At 65.6% G+C, this 22,143-nt stretch overlaps 2 protein-coding genes across 3 annotated transcripts; one reads left to right on the plus strand and one right to left on the minus strand.

Moving 5' to 3' along the window:
* Positions 1-644: 644 nt before the first annotated feature.
* Positions 645-9,058, plus strand: PTBP1 (polypyrimidine tract binding protein 1). 2 transcript variants are annotated; one of them, XM_056112859.1, is made up of 15 exons: positions 645-768; positions 2,650-2,680; positions 3,663-3,738; positions 3,817-3,989; positions 4,080-4,226; positions 4,308-4,478; positions 4,559-4,669; positions 4,765-4,939; positions 5,021-5,098; positions 5,557-5,705; positions 6,506-6,539; positions 7,016-7,108; positions 7,207-7,423; positions 7,510-7,587; positions 7,686-9,058. In XM_056112859.1, exons 1-15 carry the CDS (start codon positions 761-763, stop codon positions 7,816-7,818), a joined length of 1,674 nt encoding a protein of 557 aa, XP_055968834.1. In that variant the 5' UTR covers positions 645-760; the 3' UTR covers positions 7,819-9,058. The 2 variants fall into 2 exon arrangements, with proteins under 2 accessions (XP_055968834.1, XP_055968835.1); XM_056112860.1 differs by lacking the exon at positions 5,021-5,098.
* Positions 9,059-9,448: 390 nt separating this feature from the next.
* PLPPR3 (phospholipid phosphatase related 3) lies at positions 9,449-18,403 on the minus strand. The gene is made up of 7 exons (XM_056112840.1): positions 18,283-18,403; positions 13,245-13,430; positions 12,999-13,140; positions 12,303-12,498; positions 12,147-12,204; positions 11,896-12,069; positions 9,449-10,837 (listed from the first exon to the last, which is right to left on the minus strand). The coding sequence occupies exons 1-7, from the start codon at positions 18,358-18,360 to the stop codon at positions 9,452-9,454; spliced, it is 2,220 nt and encodes a 739-aa protein (XP_055968815.1). The 5' UTR covers positions 18,361-18,403; the 3' UTR covers positions 9,449-9,451.
* Between the last annotated feature and the right edge of the window lie 3,740 nt (positions 18,404-22,143).

A 22,143-nucleotide genomic window follows, 5' to 3' on the forward strand; every position in this document is an offset into this window, starting at 1 on the left:
TTCTGCAGTTTTTCCAAAACGTTGGCAGCTCTGGGGGCAAAGGAGACCTGGTTGGCCCTGATCACGATGCGCCAGCAACCTCGGAGACGACAGAACACGGAGACCCCAGCGAGCGTGCGCTGAGCCCGGGCGGCCTTCGGCTCCTCCACGCGCGCGTGGCCCCGGCAGAATGGCTCTGCGAGAAGCACGCTTTACGGCCACGCGCCCACAAGCAAGATGGCAGCGCGCAGGTCTCTTGCCCAACTCCAAGATGGTGGCACGCCTCCTTGTGCCCTCACGCCCGAGACGACGGGCTCTGCCCGCTAGCAAGATGGCGGCGAGGGGGGGAGAACAAGCACGCTTCCTGCCGCCTGACTCGCCACGTACCCACTCTCAAGATGGCGCCGCCCGCAAGCCCACGCAGGAGAGCAGCGCGCTCATTGGCTCAGGTGCGGTCACGTGGCGGCGAACGGCCTCGCCTCTCCGGGCTCCTCGGGTCGTTTCCGCCTGGACTTCTGACGGACGGCCGCCTGCCCCAATAGTCGCGTGCCGTTCCCCTCGGCCCCGCCCCCCGGGCGGCCTCCTAGCCATTGGAAGGCGCGGGAGGGGGTCCGGGGTGATAACCCCGCCCCTCCGGGCGACGGGAGCCAATGGGCAGAGCGCGCGGGGGACGTGGTCGGGCGTCTCCGCCATTTTGTGAGTCTATAACTCGGAGCCGTTGGGTCGGTTCCTGCTATTCCGGCGCCTCCACTCCGTCCCCCGCGGGTCTCCTCTGTGTGCAATGGACGGGTGAGTCGCACCTTTCCGCGCTTCCCGCCGCCCTGCCCACGCTCCCGCCGCTTCCCCGCGCCGCTGTCCCGGCCTCCCGGCCGTGGTGCCGCCGGTGGGGGCGCCGCTCCGCCCCCCGCCCCGCGCTGGGCCGCCGCGCCCCGCTCCCCTCCCCCGGCCCGCGGCCCCGCGGGCAGCGGCCGGGCCCGCCCGTGGCCGCCGCCCGCGGTCTTCCGGCCTCTCCCGCGTGCGGGGCCCCGGGCCGCGGCCGTGCCGGCCCTTTTTTTTTTTCCCGCCTCCCCGGCCGCCCGCGTTCGCGGCGTGGCTCGCGTGGCCCTTCCGGCGCCCCGTCCGGCGCCCCACGCGCCCCGCGGGGGCCCCCCGCGCGCGTGCGCAGCCGCGCCTGGCCGCCGGGCCCCGGTGCGCGTGCGCGGCCTTTCCCGCCGCGCGGACTCTGCCCGGGGCCGCCCCGCCCGGCCGCGCCCGCCCGCGCCCGCCCCGCGCCGCCCCCGCGCGCCCCACAAAGGCCGGGCCGGACCCCGAGGCCGCTTTGTTCCGCGCGCGGGGCGGGCCTGCGGGGCCCGGGCGGTCTCCCCCCCCACCCCACCCCACTCCCCCCCGCCCCGGGAGGCGGCCGCGGTCGGCGCTGGCTACTTTGTATCGCTTGGCCGCCCGCCGCGAGGCCGCCGTGTCCCCCGCGCGGGGAGGGGGGACGGGGGGGGGGGAGACTGGAGCCCCCCGCCCCGCACCCCACCAGTTGGTGAAAAGACCCACCCGGCCTCGTCTCTGAAAGTGGCTGGGGGTGGGGTGGGGAAAGAATCGGAATTTTTCTTTCCCACTTTGTTTGCAACCGTGTCCGTGGGGCCGATCTACTTTTGGCGAGGGGAGTCGGGGACGGGGTGGGGGGACTTGCGCGCTGAGCCCCAGTTTTTCCGAGGCCTTGCGGGGACGCTTATCTGCCCGGGTAGGGAATCCGGAGTGGGCCTCCCGCCCCCACCCACACACCCACACCCACTCCCCCGGCCTCGGGCTCAGGCTCGGGCTCCGCTCGGGGGTCACGTGCTTCCGCGCCCGCCCGGGCTCAATTGCAGGTTTCGGTCCGAGTTAAAAGTCCAGCGAAGTGGCTGCGGTGGGGTGGCCACCCGGGTTTCCGTCCACGCGGGCCGCCCGTCGGCTCTGGGGGCGGGGGGGGGAGCGGGGGTCCCCCGGGGCGCGCTCGGCTCCCCGCTTGCAGCCCTTTTCCGGGGGCCTGGCAGGCCCCCCCCTCCTCCGGGCGCCGCGCTGGGGGTGCAGGGGCCGTTTCCGCGGGCGCGCCCTTTCCTGCCCCCCAGCCCGGCGCATACTTCTCATTCTTCCGGCTCCGGGGCGCGCGCGCCGGGTGCAGTGGGCCGTGGAGTCTGGGTCGGGCTGCTCGCCGGTGCGTCCCGGGTACCGGCGTCATCGGGGCCGGGCCACCGCGGGGAGCGGGCCTTCCTTGGGTGCAGGAGGCTGTGTCCTATCTTACGCCGCCTCGCCCCTTCCTATGCCCACGAGGGGAGGGGAAGAAAGTTCAATCCTCCTCCTCCCCCTAGGGTTGATGAATAATCCCAGCCGGCCCCATTCCCCCGCCGATCTCGTCCCCGTGGGGGCTCCCTCTGACCTGGCCCTCCCGCCCACAACCCCCCCCCCCACACCCACTGGCCTGCTTTCTCAAGTCAGTCTAAGGCGGGCAGCACTCGAACCCCCACTGCCAGTCTCCAGGGTTCCCCAGGGCTTCCCAAGGGGAGTCCGGAAGGAAGGGTGGGGCGGGGCTGGGGGCCCAGAGGACGCCCCCTTTCAAGGGGAAATAAGATGGGGGGGTGGTTTGTCCCCCCCCCCCCCCGCTGCCCGTGCTGGGCTGACCCCGCCTTTCTCTCCTTACAGCATTGTCCCAGATATAACAGTCGGGACCAAGGTAGGCTCTGGGGGGGAGGCAGTGTGGGGGGCTCGGGTTTGGTGTGGGACCCGCCCCCTGCTCTCCAGGAATGCGGCCTGGGACTGGGAGGCCCCGGGCTCTGTCGGGGAGGCCTTCTGTCTGGGGCCCCCGCCGGCACCCCATGGCACCCCCCTCCCTCCACGGGGGCCCAAGTTTCCCCGCCGCCTGCCAGCTGCTCCCAGACGGTCAGGTCAGCGTGGCCTTCCTGGCTGGGTTTCGGTTTTCCCAAGTGGATTCTTGTCTCCACGGCCGCAGATCTGCCTGCGGATAAAACCTGTTTGTTCGGTGGGGCCAGAGGGAGGGGGCCTCGGGCGGCTCCGGGAAAGGCCGGGCCTGGGACACCTGCGGGGGCAGGGGCAGCCCTCCCCGCGCTGCGTCCCCCCGTCCTCTGAGCCTCTGGTCACTGCCTGCCCCGGGCATCCTGGTGCTGGGTGGGGTGCAGTGGCCAGGAGGCGGGGATCCCCGAGCCTGCCGGCAGAGCTGGGCCCAGGCAAGCCACGGGGGTACTCTGCGCGCACACGAGCACTCCTTAGCCGGGCCCCATGCGGCTGCGCTCAGGCGTGGGCCTGTCCACCCTCCCAAAGGCAGTTTGTGGGTCCCCACGGGCTGTGCTCAGCCCTTGACCAGGAAGTGACGGGGCGGGGGGGTGCTGGCCGGGAGCGCCGAGATTAGGTGCCCTTGAGGGGTCAGCCTTGTCCGCTGCCCACCACCGTCGCCACGGTCCTGGCCCTCGTCCCAGTCTTGCGGCAGGGGTGCTGCTCCCGTGCGTCTGGGCTGCCTTTCACTGAGCAGCCGGGGAGCCCCAGAGCTGGCCTCTGGCCTGGCCCCTGCTGCGGGTCTGGTTTCCCGGGGTGCTGGGAGGAGACCCCTGGGGGCCCAGCAGCCTCGGAGTGACTGGGAGCCCGGCCCCCCCGCCCCTGGGGACCCCCTGCGCCCTCTGAGCCCGCGCCCTCTCTTGCAGCGGGGATCTGACGAGCTCTTCTCCACCTGCGCCAGTAACGGGCCGTTCACCATGAGCGGCAGCTCGGCCTCCGCAGGTACCCGCGGCGGGTGGGGCGCGGCGGGGCGCGGCCGGCCGGGAGGGGCCCTGCCACACACGTCCCCCCGCTTTGCAGCCAATGGGAACGACAGCAAGAAGTTCAAGGGGGACAACCGGAGCGCCGGGGTGCCCTCGCGGGTCATCCACATCCGCAAGCTGCCCAGCGACGTCACGGAGGGCGAGGTCATCTCCCTGGGGCTGCCCTTCGGGAAGGTCACCAACCTCCTGATGCTCAAGGGCAAGAACCAGGTGTGCCGAGCGCCCGATGGGGGGGGTGGCGGGGGGGGGGGCGCCGGGCTGACCGCCGACGGCGGCTGACTGCTGTCCCGCGGCCCACAGGCCTTCATCGAGATGAACACGGAGGAGGCGGCCAACACCATGGTGAACTACTACACGTCGGTGACGCCCGTGCTGCGGGGCCAGCCCATCTACATCCAGTTCTCCAACCACAAGGAGCTCAAGACCGACAGCTCCCCCAACCAGGCGGTGCGTGGGGCCCCGGCTGGTGGGTGTGGGCAGGGCTGGGCCGGCGCGGCCGCCACTCACCACCCTGCCCTCCCTCCACAGCGGGCCCAGGCCGCCCTGCAGGCCGTGAACTCGGTCCAGTCGGGCAACCTGGCCCTGGCCGCCTCGGCCGCGGCCGTGGACGCGGGCATGGCCATGGCCGGCCAGAGCCCAGTGCTGCGCATCATCGTGGAGAACCTCTTCTACCCAGTGACCCTGGACGTGCTGCACCAGGTGAGCCCGCACCCGCCCGTCCGCCACCCCGCACCCCCCTCGGGCTTCGAGGCTGAGCACCTGCCTCCTGCTCCCCCCAGATCTTCTCTAAGTTCGGCACCGTCCTGAAGATCATCACCTTCACCAAGAACAACCAGTTCCAGGCGCTCCTGCAGTACGCGGACCCCGTGAGCGCCCAGCACGCCAAGCTGGTGAGCGCCCTGCCCCTCCCCCGCCCCGCCCCGTGGGCCGCCGCGTGCCTCCACCTGCCTTCCCGGCCTCACCGCCGCCCCGTCCCGCCCCGCAGTCGCTGGACGGCCAGAACATCTACAACGCCTGCTGCACGCTGCGCATCGACGTGTCCAAGCTGACCAGCCTCAACGTCAAGTACAACAACGACAAGAGCCGGGACTACACGCGGCCCGACCTGCCCTCCGGGGACACGCAGCCCTCGCTGGACCACACCGTGGCCGCCGCCTTCGGTGAGTGCTGCCCGCCCGCGCCCGCACGGCCCCGCAGGGAGACAGGTCAGGGCCCGGCGCTGAGTGTCTGTCTGTTTCCAGGTGCGCCGGGCATAATGTCCGCCTCTCCGTATGCAGGAGCTGGTTTCCCTCCCACCTTTGCCATCCCTCAAGCCGCAGGTACACACACGGCCACGTGCATGCCCACTGCGCCCCCAGCGCTGCTTGCGGGGCCCCGGAGGCCTGGACAGGGCAGTGAGGCCAGGGCCGTGCGCCCGCTGACCCCGCAGTGTCTGGTTCCCTTTAAGCACCCGGGCAGGCGAGGACAGCGCGCAGTGGCCGGAGGGACGCGCCCCTAGTAGGTGGCTTGAGTGCCTGCCTGGTAAGCGGGGGCCCGGGCAGCTCCCCTCCTGGGGCCGGGCCCCCCGCCCACCCCCCGCCCGCCGGCGTGTGGTCTGCATGGTGACTGCACCTGCATGCACGCACGGCCGGGCCCGGCGCATGTAGGCGGCCCCCCGCCCCGGGCTGTGCTCCGAGGAGAGGCGAGGCTGGAGGCTGGGCCACAGGGGCCCCTGCATGTCGGGAGGGGGGGCAGCGCGGACCCCCACGGCTCACCCCCGCGCCCCGTCTCTCCGCAGGTCTCTCTGTTCCGAACGTGCACGGGGCCCTGGCCCCTCTGGCCATTCCCTCGGCGGCGGCGGCCGCAGCGGCAGCGGGCAGGATCGCCATCCCGGGCCTGGCCGGGGCAGGGAACTCCGTCCTGCTGGTCAGCAACCTGAACCCCGAGGTACGTGCCCCGCCCTCCCCGGCTGCGGCCGCCGGAGCGGCCGGCCCTCTGGGGTTCGCGCACTTGGGGGCGGCTCCCGCGCCTCCACGCACTCGGCTCCCGGTCCGGGCCGTCTCGGTTCGCATCTGGCTCCGACTGTGACGTTCAGCGTCGCGGTCGCTGTGGACCCTTGACAAACTGGGAGCCGGAGGAGCTGGGGCTGGGGTTCCGCCCCGCCCCCCCAGGCCCGTCTGCGGCCGCTTGTGCCCGAGGGCCGGGAGCGGGGGGCGGCGTGCGCAGGGCCGTGCGTGTGGCGTCTGCGGTCGTAGGAGACGCGGGGCCGGGCCGCGGGGCGGGGGGCCTGGTGTCTCCTGCTCGCTGAGGAGGTGCTTCTGCCTGTGCGGCCGCGGCCGTGGCTGTAATGTGTTGGTGGAACACTGCGTGTTTTCTTATGTATTTACTGACCTATGTTTTTTGCTACTTTTTCTTTTCTCCCCTTCCCCTTTCCCGGTTTTTTTTCTTGCCCTGATCCGGAATTTCTTTGCCAACTGACTGCACGGTACTTCCGCTTCCTGTTGTTGCTTGAAACAAAACCATAAATCAATAAAAAAATAAAAACAAACCAAAAAACAAAAACCAATCCCCCTCAAACCCTGCTCTCCGGAAACCAACCCGCCCTTGAATATTAACATCCTGACAACTTCATCGTCGGCAACACTGCACGCCTGGGGCCGCCTTCCTCCTGGTGGACCACTGGCAACTCGCCTCTGACCTCTCCCTTTCCCTGTCCCTCCGCTGCCTTGCTCTGCTGTCCTCTAAAGAGAGTCACACCCCAAAGCCTCTTTATTCTTTTCGGTATGTTATCGTTCACCCTTTTATTTACCTTGTTTTCGTGTAATTGCGGTTATTGGCGCCCTGAGACGGTCCCATGTTGAGTTTTGCACTTCCGGCCTCCTGCCTCGGCCCCTGACTTGCCTTTTCGGTTTGCGAGTGTGTCGGGAGTCCGTAGACACGCATGGTTTACTGCATGCCTTTCGGAGTTAACGCGTGTTTGGTAGCATGTCGGGGCCACTCGCCGTGGCCCCCCTGTCCTGCGCTCCGTGGACGGAAGGACGCCCCCACGGCGGGGCCGCGCTCCCCCTTAACGGCCGCCCCTGGGACTTAGCCGCGGGTGCCAGGGGCGGAGGGAGCCAGCCCACCGCGGGGGGAGCCAGGCGCGTGCGGGGTGCGGATGCGGGTGCCGGCTGGGGGGTGGGGGGGGGCGGGCAGGCGGGCGGGCGGGCGGACACGCCTGCGGCTGCGGCCTCTCAGCTCTGGGTCCTGTTCCCAAGGCGTCTACGGAGATGTGCAGAGGGTGAAGGTGCTGTTCAACAAGAAGGAGAACGCGCTGGTACAGATGGCCGATGGCAGCCAGGCCCAGCTGGGTAAGGCGGGGCGGGAGGAGCTGGAGCCGTGGGGGTGGGGGGCGCTCCGCGAGGCCGGCCCACGGCCCCCCCTGACGGCTGTGCCCTTCCCCGCCCAGCCATGAGCCACCTGAACGGGCACAAGGTGCACGGGAAGCCCGTGCGCATCACCCTGTCCAAGCACCAGAACGTGCAGCTGCCCCGCGAGGGCCAGGAGGACCAGGGCCTGACCAAGGACTACGGCAACTCGCCGCTGCACCGCTTCAAGAAGCCCGGCTCCAAGAACTTCCAGAACATCTTCCCGCCCTCGGCCACGCTGCACCTCTCCAACATTCCGTACGTGCCCACCCGATGCACCCTGGGCATGCCGGGACCCCCGTCCCCCCCCACGGCTGACCCCGCCCCGCCCCTCTCCCCCGCAGGCCCTCCGTGTCTGAGGAGGACCTGAAGCATCTCTTCTCCAGCAACGGTGGCATGGTCAAGGGCTTCAAGTTCTTCCAGTGAGTGCGAGGGCCCCGCGGGCCTGCCTCTGCCCGCCCCCGCCCCCTTCCCGCACCCTCATCCCACACCCTCTCCTGTCCCCTCCGGCCCCCCACAGGAAGGACCGCAAGATGGCGCTGATCCAGATGGGCTCCGTGGAGGAGGCGATCCAGGCCCTCATGGACCTGCACAACCACGACCTGGGCGAGAACCACCACCTGCGGGTGTCCTTCTCCAAGTCCACCATCTAAGCGGCCGCCGCCCCCGCATTCCAGAAAAGCCACTTTAAAAAAGCAGCTGAAGTGACCTTAAAAAGACCAGAGATTTTATTTTTTTAAAGAGAAATCAGTTTACCTGTTTTTGAAAAAATTAAATCTAATTTGCCTTGCTCACCCGGGGCGGGGGAAGCGGGTGCTGGCAGCGGACAGCTCACCCCGCACCCCTGGCCCGCCCCCTCGCCCGGTGCCTTCTGGAGCCTGGGGGGTGGGTGTCCCCCCAACCCCACTCGGCTTCCTCGTGCCTTAAAACCCGCTGCTGTGGCAGGTCCCTCCTGCGGTAGCTCAGGGGGCGGGGGGCTGCCGAGGGGGGGGCAGCGCCCCCCGCCCGGGATCACGTGCCTGGCCAGGCCAGCCGGGGAGGCCGACACCCCTATCCGTTAATCAAGTGTCTGATTGTCCCCTCCCCTCCCGGGGAGCCCCGGGCACACCCCCTTCTCCAGCTTGGTTCTCACAGTAGTCTCTGCTGGCTGCGCCTCACCTGTGCCTGACCCCCCTCATTTATATGCAAAAGAATCATTTAAGGAACTTTTGTAGCGTTGCCGAGAGGTGCCTCTGCTCCTGGCCTCTGTACTGTCCACTCTGAGGACGCCGGGCCTGTGCCCGGCCATGCTTTCAGCCTCAGGGGATCTTTCCTGCAAATTTTGGACCAAAGTTTTGTTGGGGTTCTTTTTCCTTTTTTCCTTTTTCTCTTCTTTTTTAAGAAAAAAAATTTGTCTGCCTCTAGTGCTGGGGGGCCCCTTCTGGGGAAGGTGGGACCAAGGGCCCAAGTCTTAATGTCTCCCGCCCCCCGAAAACCATGTGATTTCCTGTGCTGTGGGGGGCCCACGAGACGCTTCTTCCCGTGCTGACCGGCCCCCTCCCCCGGGGCCCGGGCCCCCCGAACTGTTCCATATCGCGGGGCCCTAACAAGGGTGTAAATATTTATAATTTTTTATACCTGTTGTAAGACGAAGGGGCAGCAAACTCGGTTTTTTACGGTGACACAGATGTATATTTTGATACCAGCGATTACAGGCTCAGTATTGTATGCGGAGCTCGCGAGCGTGTGCGGGGCCTCGGCGCCCGCCGACAGCTTGTAATGCGGAGAGAACCGAATTAAAAGCGATTTTATAACAACCGCCTCCCTGCAGGCTCTTTCTTCTGCCCAGTGTAGCCGGCGCGCGGCCTGGCTGGTCTGTACTCGACTTTGAATAAACTTCTGTCCTGCACCACCGCCCCGCTGCTGGTCGTCACTGCCGCCTGCCTCTGTCTGATTCCGTTCCTGGCCAGGGCCCCTCAGGTGGGGGGGGGGAGGGAGGTGAGAGGGCTCCTGCCTGCCCAGGGGGGTCAGGACGGGCATCTGTGGGGGGGACAGGGGCTGGACGGTGGGGAGGGCTGAGCTGGGTTTCGCCCGACATCCTTGGGCCCCACCCCGCTCCCGCTCCCTCCAGTAGTCCCCGCGTGCACCGGGTTCCGGAGTCCGGCGGGCATCAGGATCGAGGGGCAGAGAAGAGGCAGGACGCGGGCCGCTGCTGACCCTTTATTGAACGGTGGGAGCCGCCCCGCCCGGCCCGCCGTGCCCCATGCTGCCCCTTCCTCCCGCCCACCCGCCCCGCAGGCAGCGGGCTCAGTCCTTGAACCTGCGGGCCGCCTGCATCTTGCGGAAGTAGCTCTCGGCCTCGGTCTCCGCCGCGGGGTCGCCGGCCCCCAGGCCCCCCGCCTTGCGCCGCAGCGTGGACTCGCGGCTGGCCGGCCCCAGCACGCCGTCCGCGGCCCCCGGCGGCGGCAGCCCCTCGCCCGTGGCCAGGTTGACGGTGGCCACGGCGCCGAAGCGCGGCTCCTCCTGGTCCACGTCGCTGACGGACGAGCCGGGGGACACGCCCAGCGGCCGGGGCACCCCGCGGAAGCCCCGCGCCAGGTCCCCCAGCTCGTAGACGGCCTCGGGCTCCCCGGGGCCCCCGCCGCCGCCCCCCGCCGCCGCCGCCTTCCACTCCCAGGGCCCGTTGCCCGCCGACAGGTGCACCACCGGGTGGTGTGGCGCGTGCGCGTCGATGGTCACGATGCTGGCCGAGTCGCGGTCCGACGGCGAGCGGTACTGCGACGAGTCGGAACTGGCGCTGGACGACGACGCCGTCTCGGCCACCTTGGGGCCCTGCCCGCCGGGCGCCTTGGACATGGCGATGACCTGCAGCAGCCGCGGCGGGTTGGCCACCCGGGGCTGCGAGGGCGCGGCCGCCGCGGCCGCCGCGCCGCCCTTCTCGGCCATCAGGAGCCACTTGGCCCGCACGGCCGCGCTGCTCTTGGGGGACAGCCCGGCCACGGCCTGCGCGCCCTCCTCGGGGATGTGCGTGAGCGGCTGCGGCCCGGGCCGCGGCGGGAGGATGACCCGGGGGCCCAGGCCCGGCCGCGCCTGCACGGTGGGGTACAGGGACGGCGGCGCCGGCCCGCCCTCCTCGCCCTCCTCCTCCTCCTCCTCGTCCTCCTCCTCCTCCTCCTCGTCCTCCTCGTCCTCCTCCTCCTCCTCGGCCATGGGCTCCGCGGGGGCGCGCAGGTGTCCGGGGCTGGCCTCGTCCGGGAGCCCGAGCCCGCGGCCGTCCAGCGACTTCTGCTTCCACTCGCTGATGAGCTGCTTGGAGCGGGACGCGTCCAGCGGCACGTGGATGGTCATGTGGCGGCGCGCGGGGTCGTCCAGGGACGGCGTGCTGACGCGGGGCAGCGTGTGGCTGAAGGTGACCATGTTCTCCTTGCCCATGGGGCTGCGCGGCGCCAGCAGGTCCACGTCCACGCTGGCGCGCTTCAGGCTGCCCAGGGAGGTCTTCTCGCGGGCCACGGGCCGGGGCACGCCCTCCAGCCGCCCGGGCGGCCCCAGCTCGTCGGTGCTCACCGATTTGTTCTGCTGGTACACGGAGTCGTGGCCACGCTGGGTCAGCGCCCTCAGGGCGTCCTTGCTGGGCGCCGCGGCCGCCGGCTTCTCTGGGGGGGGCGCCTGGAAGTTCCCCACCGCGTGGCAGGCCTGGGAGTGGGGGACGGACGGACACGGGGAGGGGTGTCAGGGGTGGGGGGGACTTGGCCGCAGGATTTGGTTCCCTGCCTTGGAGGAGAAGGCGGCCAGGGTCCGGAGGGCCAGGCCTGCTGGGGTGAGGGTGGAGCGGGGAGCAGCCCCAGCTGACCCCGAAGATCTGAGCCTGCCGGACTGAGTCCAAGAGGCCGGACACTTCAGAGTCAGCTTCCGCCCTCTCACTTCCTCTTGGAGCCTGCATCCCCCCTCTGACCTCTTTGGGACCTGTTTCCCCCCTCTGACCTCCTGGGGGCCTGCCTTCCCCCTCTGACCTCCTTGGGGCCTGCCTCCCCCCCTCTGACCTCCTGGGGGCCTGCCTCCCCCCTCTGACCTCCTGGGGGCCTGCCTCCCCCCTCTGACCTCCTGGGGGCCTGCCTCCCCCCTCTGACCTCCTGGGGGCCTGCCTTCCCCCTCTGACCTCCTGGGGGCCTGCCTCCCCCCTCTGACCTCCTGGGGGCCTGCCTCCCCCTCTGACCTCCTGGGGGGCCTGCCTCCCCCGTCTGACCTCCTGGGGGCCTGCCTCCCCACCTCTGACCTCCTTGGGGGCCTGCCTCCCTCCTCTGACCTCTTTGGGACCTGTTTCCCCCCTCTGACCTTCTTGGGGGCCTGCCTCCCCCCTCTGACCTCCTGGGGGGCCTGCCTCCCCCCTCTGACCTCCTGGGGGCCTGCCTCCCCACCTCTGACCTCCTTGGGGGCCTGCCTCCCTCCTCTGACCTCTTTGGGACCTGTTTCCCCCCTCTGACCTCCTGGGGGCCTGCCTCCCCTCTCTGACCTCCTGGGGGCCTGCCTCCCCCCTCTGACCTCCTGGGGGCCTGCCTCCCCCCTCTGACCTCCTGGGGGCCTGCCTCCCCCCTCTGACCTCCTGGGGGCCTGCCTCCCCCCCTGACCTTCTGGGGGCCTGCCTCCCCCCTCTGACCTCCTGGGGGCCTGCCTCCCCCCCTCTGACCTCCTTGGGGCCAGTCTGCCTCCGGCTCTGGGCCCCAACACTGTACCGGGTGGCCTCACCCCCTCACCAGATAGGCGGCGATGCCTGCCCCTATGAGGAAGCCCGCGTAGACGTCGACCGGGTGACTCCGGTACTGGGTGATCTGGGTGAGGCCGCAGACACCGGCGGCGATGGCAAAGGCGAACACCAGGATGGGCTTGAGCAGTTTGGTGGTGTCCGAGATGACCGAGTTGAAGTACATCTGCGGGGGACAGTCGGTGGGGGTCAGGGGAGGAGAGGACCCCCAGGCTGGAGGGTGAGGGATGGGGGGAGACTCACCGATACATAGACAGCGGCGAAGGCGGACAGCGTGGCGTGCTGGGACGGGAAGGTCTTCCTGTAAGAGGCGTGGAGTCAGGACCCGCCCCGGCCACCCGTCCGGGCCTCAGTTGCCCCAAAGACCCCGAGGGACAGGCACGAGGAGGGGCCACTCACCGGGCGGACAGGATGGCGTGGGTATCGTGGCCCGAGCAGATGTCCTGCGTGATGTAGGGGTTGGCCTCACACGAGGTGCCCAGGAGCGTGTAGTTGGGTTTGCACACCGTCAGGAAGAAGGGCGCGTGGTAACCCGTGGCCAGCTGGATGACATCGGTCACCAGGGCAGTGGCGCACAGACCGAACACATGCACGCCTGTGGGCAGGGCGTGGGCAGATGGTGGGGGCGTGGCCACAGCCACGGGGGCGTGGCCGTAGCCCTGCAGAGGGGACCACAACCGGCCAGGAGGGGTCACATCTAGCCCGAGGGCGGAGTAATAGCTCTGGACGGCTGCTGGTGAGAAGGGGCGGGGTCACAGCTGGGAGGCGGGGTCACAGCTGGCAGGAGGGGTGGGACTACAATCTGACATGAGGGGCGGGGCCACATCAAACGGGAATGGGCGGGGCTATGGTTAATCAGAAGGGGCGTGGTAAAACGGGGCGGTGCAAACCTGGGTGGGCGGGGCCACTGTTATGGGCGGGGTCACTGTTATGGGCGGGGCCACGATTGCTCAGAAGGGGCGGGGCCACACCATGGGGCGGGGCCACACTAATAGCACAGCCTGGAACAGAGGCTCAGGCAACTTGGAAGCTGGGGACCTGGAATGTGACCTGGGACAGGGTTAGGGAGGCGTGGGGACATCTCAGGCCACTCACCCACAAAGCGCACGGTGCGCCGCAGAAAGGAGTTGAAATTGCAGCCTCCTGCGTTGATGGTACCCTCCGTGCCACCGGGCCCCCCGCTGCGTCCCCACAGCCGGGACTGAAGGCAGTAGAGCATGCCTTCGCCCACCATGATCTGGGGGACACGGAGCAAGAGCTCAGCCGGGCTCCCAGCCCGCCCGCTGGCCCAGCAGCGCCCCCCTCGGCGGCCTCGCACTGGCCCCTCCGGCGGGTACTCACCGAGGCTGCGGGTGCGGCGAAGGCCAAGCTGAGGAGCATGAGCAGAGGGATGAGCTCCTCGCTGGTCTCCACGTAGGGCATGGACAGCGTGCGGTCATAGCACTGGAAACCCACCTTCGCCGGCTTGAAGAGGTCGGTCAACTCCAGGAAGTACAGGGACACGATGGAGGATGCCACGATGGGCAGCTGCGGGGAGACCGTGGCTGTGCCCAGACTCCCGCACTACCCACCCTGGGTGGGGGGTCAAGCCCGTCTTCTGGTCTTCTGGTTCCCTCTGCCCTCCTCCTCCTCCTCCCCCCTCCCCCATTCAGCCGATCACCCACTGGGCAGTGTGTCCATCGGGGACTCACTACACATTTGTGTAACACGCCAACATCTAGCCAGTCGTGCCCTTTCCTGTGCCCAGGAATTCGCCCATCCCGACTTACCCATCCGTCTTTTCAGCCACCCCTTATTTTCTGCCACCCATCAGTCCACCTGCTCTCCAGCCCTACTTCCAGCCAGCCACCACTCCCCACCTCTCCCTCCGTCAACCCACCACCTATCCATGCATCCTTTCAACCCTCCATCCGTCCTCTACTCACCACCCATCTGTCCACTCACCACCCATCCACCCACCCATCCACCAATCCATGCACCCATCCATCCACCCACCAATCCAGTACCCAACTAACCATCCACCCATCCACCAGTCCATGCACCCATGCACCCACCCACCCACCCACCAATCCAGCACCCAACTATCCATCCATCCATCCACCAATCCATGTGTCCGTCCACCCACCCACCCATCCACCAATCCATGCACCCATCCACCCACCCACCTACCAATCCAGCACCCGACTATCCATCCATCCACCAATCCATGCACCCATCCACCCATCCACTCACCATCCAGCCATCTATCCAGTCATCCAGCCATCTAGCCCCACCCATCGGCCACCCACATCTCTGTCCCTCCAATATCCACGCAGCCACCATCCTCTCATCCTCCAGCCCACCCTCCTGTCTACCCACCCACCATCTACCCCCATCCACCCATTCTCCGTCCATCCACACACCGATCCATCCACTGTCCATCCACCCAGCCCTCTATCCATCCGCCATCCACCCACTCCCTACCTAGTTATCTCCCCACCCACATGCCACCCAGCCCATCCACCCACCGACCCACCATCCACTTCATCCACACGTTTTCCCTCCAGCCGTCCTTCCAATTTGAGTGCCCCAGAAAGAGCAGGAGCACACAACCCTTCCTTCTGGTCTCTTCTCTCAAGGATTAAGAGCTCTTCTGGTCCCCTAGATTCCTCCAGAGCCCTCCAGACACCCCCATCTCTTGCCCTTTGCATTTTTAGTATTTTCTCTGGACCCCAATTTTTTTCTTTTTTGGCTTTTTTTTTTGGAGGGGGTCACACCTGGCGATGCTCAGGGCTGACTCCTGGTTCTGCACTCAAGAATTACTCCTGGCGGTGCTCAGGGGATCATATGGGATGCTGGGAATCGAACCCGGGTCGGCCACGTGCAAGGCAAATGCCCTACCCACTGTGCTATTGTTCCAGCTCCGGACCCCAATTTCTGTATCGACTTATTACCCAAGGAGGGCCTCTGGCCCACGGCAGGTGCTAAATGAATGAATGAGGGACCCAAGTGAGAGTCCAGCAGGGAGGGTGTTTGTCTTGCACGTGGTCAACCTGGGTTCTATCCCCCAGAATCCCATATGGTGCCCTAAGCACCATCAGGAGTGATTCCTGAATGCAAAGACAGGAGTAACGGCTGAGCATGGCCAGGTGTGTCCCAAAAAGCCAAAATAATAAATAATAATAATAATAATAAATGTTCTTTTGTTTGTTTGAGGTCACGCCCTTGATGCTCAGGGCTTATTCCTGGCAGCTTATTCCCAGGGCCGGAGCAGCGGGACAGAGGGAAGGGCACTTGCCTTGCATGCAGCTGACCCGGTTTCAACCCCCGGAACCACACGGGGCCTCCTGGTAGTCTCAGGGAGCATCACACTCCATTACCCAGGACTCATGTCCTGAGGCCCCTGCTCCCCACCTCTCAGAGGGTCTCCTGGGCCGGAAGGGGTGAGGGGCTTCTCCCAGGGCAGGGGCAAGGCTGGAGCTCCCTGGGAAAATGCCTGAGGTTGGGTTCAAAGGCACCCCACTGGGGGCTGGAGACATAGGACAGCAGGAAGGGCGCTGGCCTTGCACTGTGGCTGACCATCCCTGAGCACAGAGTCAGGAGTCAGCCCTGAGCACTGCTGGGTGTGGCCCCCCAAACAGAACAAAGAGTCTGCTCCTGGTGACCGTCTCTGCTGGTGGGGGACGGTCCCTGCTGGTGGGGGATAGTCTCTGCTGGTGGGAGACCATCTCCTCCTCCTCCTCCTCCTCCTCCTCCTCCTCCTCCTCCTCCTCCTCCTCTTCTTCTCTCCCCGTCCTTCCCAGATGCATCAGGAACCTCTCAAGGGCAGAGGACTGGCCCCTTTCTGGGGGATCCTTGTTGGGTTCACACCCCCCCTGAATAATCATAATTGAAACGGGGGGTGGTGGCTTCCAGGGCTGGGGGCCCAGGTTTCATCTCCAGCAGTATGGGGGCCCACCAGCACACCAGGAGCAAGCCACGAGCACGTGCCGGTAGGGGCCCCCCAACACCGAAGAAATAAGTGATGGGCGGGCGCTGGAGCGATAGCACAGCGGGTAGGGCGTTTGCCTTGCATGCGGCTGCCTTGGGTTCGATTCCCAGCATCCCATAGGGTCCCCTGAGCACCGCCAGGAGTAATTCCTGAGTACAGGAGCCAGGAGTAACCCCTGTGCATCACCGGGTGTGACCCAAAAAGAAAAAATAAAATAAAAAGAAAAGACAGCGGAGAGGATGCTGGCCTGGCACACAGCCAACCTGGGTTCGATCCCTGACACCCCCATTGAGTCCCCCAAGTCCTGCCAGGAGGGAGCCCTGAGCGCAGAGCCAGAGTTAACCCTGAGCACTGCTGGGGGTCACCCCGAAACCACACACACATATTCAATGGGACCCTCTGAGCCAAGGACTGGACTGTGGGTCTGGTTTTGCATCTCCCTGGCTGGAACCCTCACGCTGCTGATCCTGACACCCGCCTGCGGGTGAACACAGGCGTGGACCAGCCCGTAAGTTGAGTTCCCCGGGGTCAGTGACACAGGCCACAGGCTCCATTGTAGGGCTAGGGCCAGGGGACAGTGGGGAGGATGCTAGATTTGCACGTGGCCACTCTGGGTTCAATCCCCGGCTAAGGACCACAGGGTCCCTGGGCCCTGACAGGAGTCATCCCTGAGTGCAGAGCCAGGAATCAGCCCTGAGCATCGCTGGGTGAAGGCCCCGAATAAAATAAATTAAAATAAAATAAAATAAAATAAAATAGCTTTCCTATGGCCTGAGCCAGAGGGGAGGGCGCTTGCCTTGCACGCAGCTGACCGGGGTTCAATCCCCAGCACCCCGAGGGCCTCCTGGTTATCCCAGGGAGCACCCCTGAGATCGGGTGGGAGGGCACTGCCCCATCTGGGCTCATGTCCTGAAGCGCCCCCTCCCCACCTCCCCAAGAGGAAGGGGTGAGGGGGGTCCCCCAAGAGCAGGGGTGGGGTTGGGGCTCCCCAAGAGAAAATGCCTGAGGTTGGGTACAAAGGCCCCGAGGAAGGGTCCCCAGCATGGTTGATCACCCCAAAGAGGAAAAAAAGTGCATCCCTGCTGGTTGGGGGGAACAGGCAAGGTGGTTGGGAAAAATCCAAGATCAGGAAAGGGGTGGGGGCGGGGTGGGGCGGAAGAAGGGGTTGGGGGAGAAACTGCCGGCTGGGCTGGCAGCGGAGCTGAATGGGTGAGGAAGTTTCTAGAACAGGGGGGTGGGCAGGGGGACCCCAGGGAGGGCGACAGCTCATCCCCATAGCCTTCCCCCCCAAGTCTAGCCTATTGTAATGGAAATGTGAGAAAGAAACAGATTTTCTGCAAAGGGAAGCAGATTTGGTCAGGAGGAGACAGGAGGGGGGAGAGGTATGGGGGGGCAGAGGGGGGAGGGGCGTGGGGGGGGACGCTGGGGGGTGGATGCAGGTGGCCCCATTTCTGCATGCCCTTGACAGGCAGCCCCTGCAGGACCTGCACGGAGAGGGCTGGAGTCTGGGGGCCCCTCACTGCCGTGGCTGGAACTGCATGTTAAGTGTGTGTGTGTGTGTGTGTGTGTGTGTGTGTGTGTGTATGGGGGGAGCGGGAGTCGGGGAGACAGCTCAGTGCTGCGGCTCATACTCGGTGGAAAAGAGCCCCAGGTTTGAGTCATAGCACTGCCTGGAGTGACCCCTGCCCAACCCAACCCCTGAGCACCGAGCAGGGAGGAGTCCTTGAGCACCGCCAAGCAGTGGCTACCCCCCCAAAAAAAGGGGAGGGTGTGCCCGAGGGTTCAGGGACCACAGCAAGTCCCACTACCTGGGCTGGGGATGTCGGCTTCCTCGAATGCCCGTTATTCGCTTTCATTTCCAAAGCCCTCCGGGGAGCCGGGAGAGGCAGCACAGAGGAGAGGGTGCTTGGCCTTGCACGCGGCTGACCCAGGGTCCCCGGCCTCCCATAGGGTCCCCTGAGCACCGCCAGGAGTGATTCCTGAGCGCAGAGGCAGGAATCAACCCTGAGCACCGCGCCGGGTGTGGCCTCCCAAAACACCTCAAAAAAAACCAAGCCCACCCCACCCCACCCAAAAAAGGAGGAAAAAGAAAAAAAAAACCTTCTGAAGCTGGGGGCCACTGGCTGGACCTGTTCCAAGCAGAAGGGCTGTGGCCGGAGCTGCCCAACCCACAGCCTCAGAATCTCCCCTCGGTGCAGGACCCCAACACCCACGGCCTGCACCCCCAGACCACCCACCCTTCGTGGCCCCTGGAACTCCTATTGGCCCTGCAAAGCCCGACGCCTTTGACCCACCAGCACCGGCACCGCCACGACGCACCTCGCCAGGCGCCCCCGGACCGAGGCTCCCCGGCGCCGTGCGCTCCGGTCCCTCGGCGTGGGGGTCTCCCGGCAGGGCCCCCCGACTCACCTCCACGAAGTAGAAGCAGGGCAGCAGCGTCATGCTGTCCTTGGGGTGCTTATTTTTCTCCTTGGCGGCGGCGATCATGGTGCTGCGGGCGCGGGCGGCCGAGGTTTCCCGAGACAAAGCGGCGCGCCCCGGGGGGGACCTGCAGAGGCGGGGCGGGCGGGCGCGGGGAAACTGAGGCCGGGGGCGCGGGGATCGGGGGGTCCCCCGCGCGCAATCGGGCTCCCGGGCACCCCGCGCCGGGGCAGCGTTGGGACCGCGGGGGGCTCGGCCGGGAGGGCGGGGCCGACCTGGCGGGGGGCTCCGGCCCGACGCCCGCGTCACGCGGGGTGCGGGGGGCCGCGATGGGGCGGGCGGGCGGGCGATCCGGGGGGTCCCGGGCCCGGCGCGGGTGGGGTCCGGCCGCGGGGGCCCCGCACCTGGCGCGGCGGCGCGGAGGGCGGAGCTGGCGGGGGGCGGGGCCGCGCCGCACAAAGACGCCCCCTCCCCGCGGGTCGCCGCCCCCCGGACCCCGGGGGGCTCAGGGACTCTTTGTCTCTGCTGGCGGGCGGTGGGGGGGGGGGTCTCCGCGGCGGCTGCGTGGCCCCCCGACCCGGCCCGGCCCTGCGCTCCCGCGTGCGTTTCCATGGCACGTTCCCCGGGGCCCCCGAGCCGTCTCCAAGCGAGACAAAAGGATGTGGGGGCGCCCGGCCCCGCGGGCCCCCGCTTTGCCGGGCCCCCCATCTGCAGTGGCCCCACGCCCCCCCGCCTCCGTCCTCGCCCCCCGCGCACCCACAGTCGCCACCGTGGCACCCTGCACCCCCGCCCCCCCCACCTTGCTCCCCTGCTCGCTACCCGGCCTTGGTGCCACCTCTGGGCCCTCTTGATCTTCTCTGCATCCGCCCTCCGACCCCCCTCCCCTCTCTCCCCCAGACCCCCCACCTCCCTCCTGCACCCTGGCTCCGTTCCACCAGCTCGGGTCCCTCCCGGCTCCCAGATCTCCCGGGCCCAAGGGGGATGGGAGATGCACCCCTGGATTGAAGTGTGTGTGTGGGGGGGGTTCCCTTGAGACTTGGCTGCCAGGCAGTAACCAGAGCGCTCAGTGGACAGAGGGGGAAACTGAGTCCCAGGAACTTCTCCCCGCCCCTTTCTGGACCTGGGCCCAGGCTGAGCCCCCGGTTCTGGTCTAGGGGGAACTGAACACACACACACACACACACACACACACACACACACACACACACACACACACAGTCAGCCTGAGCCTGTATGCTCTCCCTGTTCCCCGGCTGGGCCCCTTCTGTGTCAAAGAATTTTTTTAAAGGGGTCTGAGAGATTGTTGGGCCGGTGGGGGAGGTGCTTGCCTGAATGAGTCTGAGCCAAACTCAGTCCCCAGCACTGCACAGGGTCCCCCGAGTCCCTCCAGGGGTGACCCCTGAGCACAGAGACAGGAGTCAGCCCTGAGCACAGCTGCGTGTGGCCCCCAAACTTAAAAGCAAAATAAAACAGGGGCTGGAGCGAAAGTACTTGGGAAGAAAGACACTTGGCCTTGCAGGCAGCTGGCCTGGGTTCTGTCCCCAGCACGTCCGCATGGTTCCCCCCCAGCCCTGAGCACAGAGCTGGGAGTAAGCACCTCTGGTTTAAAATTTAAAATTTCAAAATTTTAAATATTTTTAGGGCCTGGAGCGATAGCACAGAGGGTAAGGTGTCTGCCTTGCATGTGGCCGACCCGGGTTCGATTCCCACCATCCCATATGGTCCCCTGAGCACTTCCAGGAGTAATTCCTGAGTGCAGAGCCAGGAGAAACCCGTGTGCATCGCCAGGTGTGACCAAAAAAAAAACAATTTTTTAAAAAAAATTTAAACCTTTTTAAAGTAAATTAAAAAAAAAAAAAAAAAAAAACTAGGGCCAAGGTGGGTTTGCCGGGTCTGGAGTGATAGCACAGCAGGGAGGGCGTTTGCCTTGCGCGTGGCCGACCTGGGTTCGATTCCCTGCATCCAGTATGGTCCCCTGAGCACTGCCAGGAGTAATCCCTGAGTGCTTGAGCCAGGAGTGAACCCTGTGCATTGCCGGGTGTGATCCAAAAAGCAAAAAAAAAAAAAAAAAACAAAAAAAACAAAAAAAACCCAAAGTGGGTTTGCCTTGTACATAGTCAACACTGGTTCGATCCCTAGCATTCCATATGGTGCCCTGAGCTCCACCAGAGGTAATTCCTGAGTGGAGTAACCCCTGAGCATCGCTGGGTGTGACCCAAAACAAATAAACAAAACAAAACAAGAACAAAGGCAGGAGCGATAGTACACCGCGGAGGGCGTTTGCCTTGCATGCAGCCAACCTGGGTTCGATCCCTGGTGCTTCATAGGGCCTCCGGAGCACCACTAGGAGTGGTCCCTGAGTACAGAGCCAGAGTAAGCCCTGAGCATTCCCGAGTGAGACCCAAAAGTCAAAAATAAAACAAAGCAAAGTTTGACCTATGACCTCAGTTTCTCTCTTGTCTGTTCCACTCACCCAGTGTATGGCATTGGGTGGGGTTTAAGCGGATGCTGGGGGGGGGAGTTCGTTGGGGGTGAAGCCTGCATGCTCAGCCGTTTAGCACTTTGGTGTCGAAAGGTAACCAGGGGCTGGAGCAATAGCACAGTTGGTAGGACGTTTGCTTTGCACGCGGCCGACCTGGGTTCAATTCCCAGCATCCCATAGGGTCCCCTGAGCACCGCCAGGAGTAACTCCTGAGTGCAGAGCCAGGAGTAACCCCTGTGCATAGCCAGGTGTGACCCAAAAAGGAAAAAAAAAAACAAAACAAAAATCAAACCTACCATCCTGTGTCCCCAAGGTCGGGCAGGGACATCACCTTGAAAGTAAGCCCCCCCCCCCACCCCGGGCTGGAGCAATAGCACAGAGGGGAGGGGGTTTGCCTTCCACACTGCCGGCCGACCTGGGTTCGATTCCCAGCATCCCATATGGTCCCCTGAGCACCACCAGGAGTGATTCCTGAGCGCATGAACCAGAGTAACCCCTGTGCATCGCCAGGTGTGACCCAAAAAAGCAAATAAATAAATAAATAAAAAATAAAATAAAAAAGAAAGAAAGTAAGCCCCAGGAGCAGTTGTTAGGGGGCCAGAGCTATAGACAGTGGGGAGGGCGTTTGCCTTGCACACAGCCCACCCAGGTTTGATCTCTGGCATCCCAGAGGGTCCCCCAAGTGCTCCAGGGGTGATTCCTGAGTGCAGAGCCAGGAGTCACCTCTGAGCATCATAGGGTGTGGTAAAGGCCCTCCCGTTGTTCATCGATTTTCTTGAGTGGGCCCAGTAACGTCTCCATTGGAGACTTTGTTGTTACTGTGTCTGGCATATCCAATACTCTCGGTAGCTTGCCGGGCTCTCCGAGAGGGGCGGAGGAATCGAACTCGGGTCGGCCATGTTGGCTGCGTGCAAGGCAAACACCCTACCGCTGTGCTATCGCTCCAGCCCTGCTATGGCTCCAGCCCGTGTTATTTTGAGGGTGTGGCTCAAAATAAAATAAAATAAATTGTAGTGATGGGGGCCACGGAGATAGTACAGTTGCCTTGCTCTTGCATGCAGCTGATACAGGTTCGATCCCCGGCATCCCATAGGGTCCCCTGAGCACCACCAGGAATAATTCCTGAGTGCAGAGCCAGGAGGAACCCCTGGGCATCGCCAGGTGTGGATCATAAACAAAAAATTGTCGTGAGGCTGGAGAGACAGCACAGCGGGTAAGGCGCTTTTGCCTTGCACATGGCCGACCCGGGTTCGATCCTCAGCACCCCACACGGTATCCCGAGCACCCCGGGAGTGCTCCCTGAGCTCAGAAACAGGAGCTAGCCCAGAACCCTGCTGGTTGTGTCCCCCCAAAGCCAAACTGTCCCC

This window comes from Sorex fumeus, unplaced genomic scaffold, assembly GCF_029834395.1.
Source record: "Sorex fumeus unplaced genomic scaffold, SorFum_2.1 ptg000019l, whole genome shotgun sequence".
Classification (NCBI taxonomy): Eukaryota; Metazoa; Chordata; class Mammalia; order Eulipotyphla; family Soricidae; genus Sorex; species Sorex fumeus.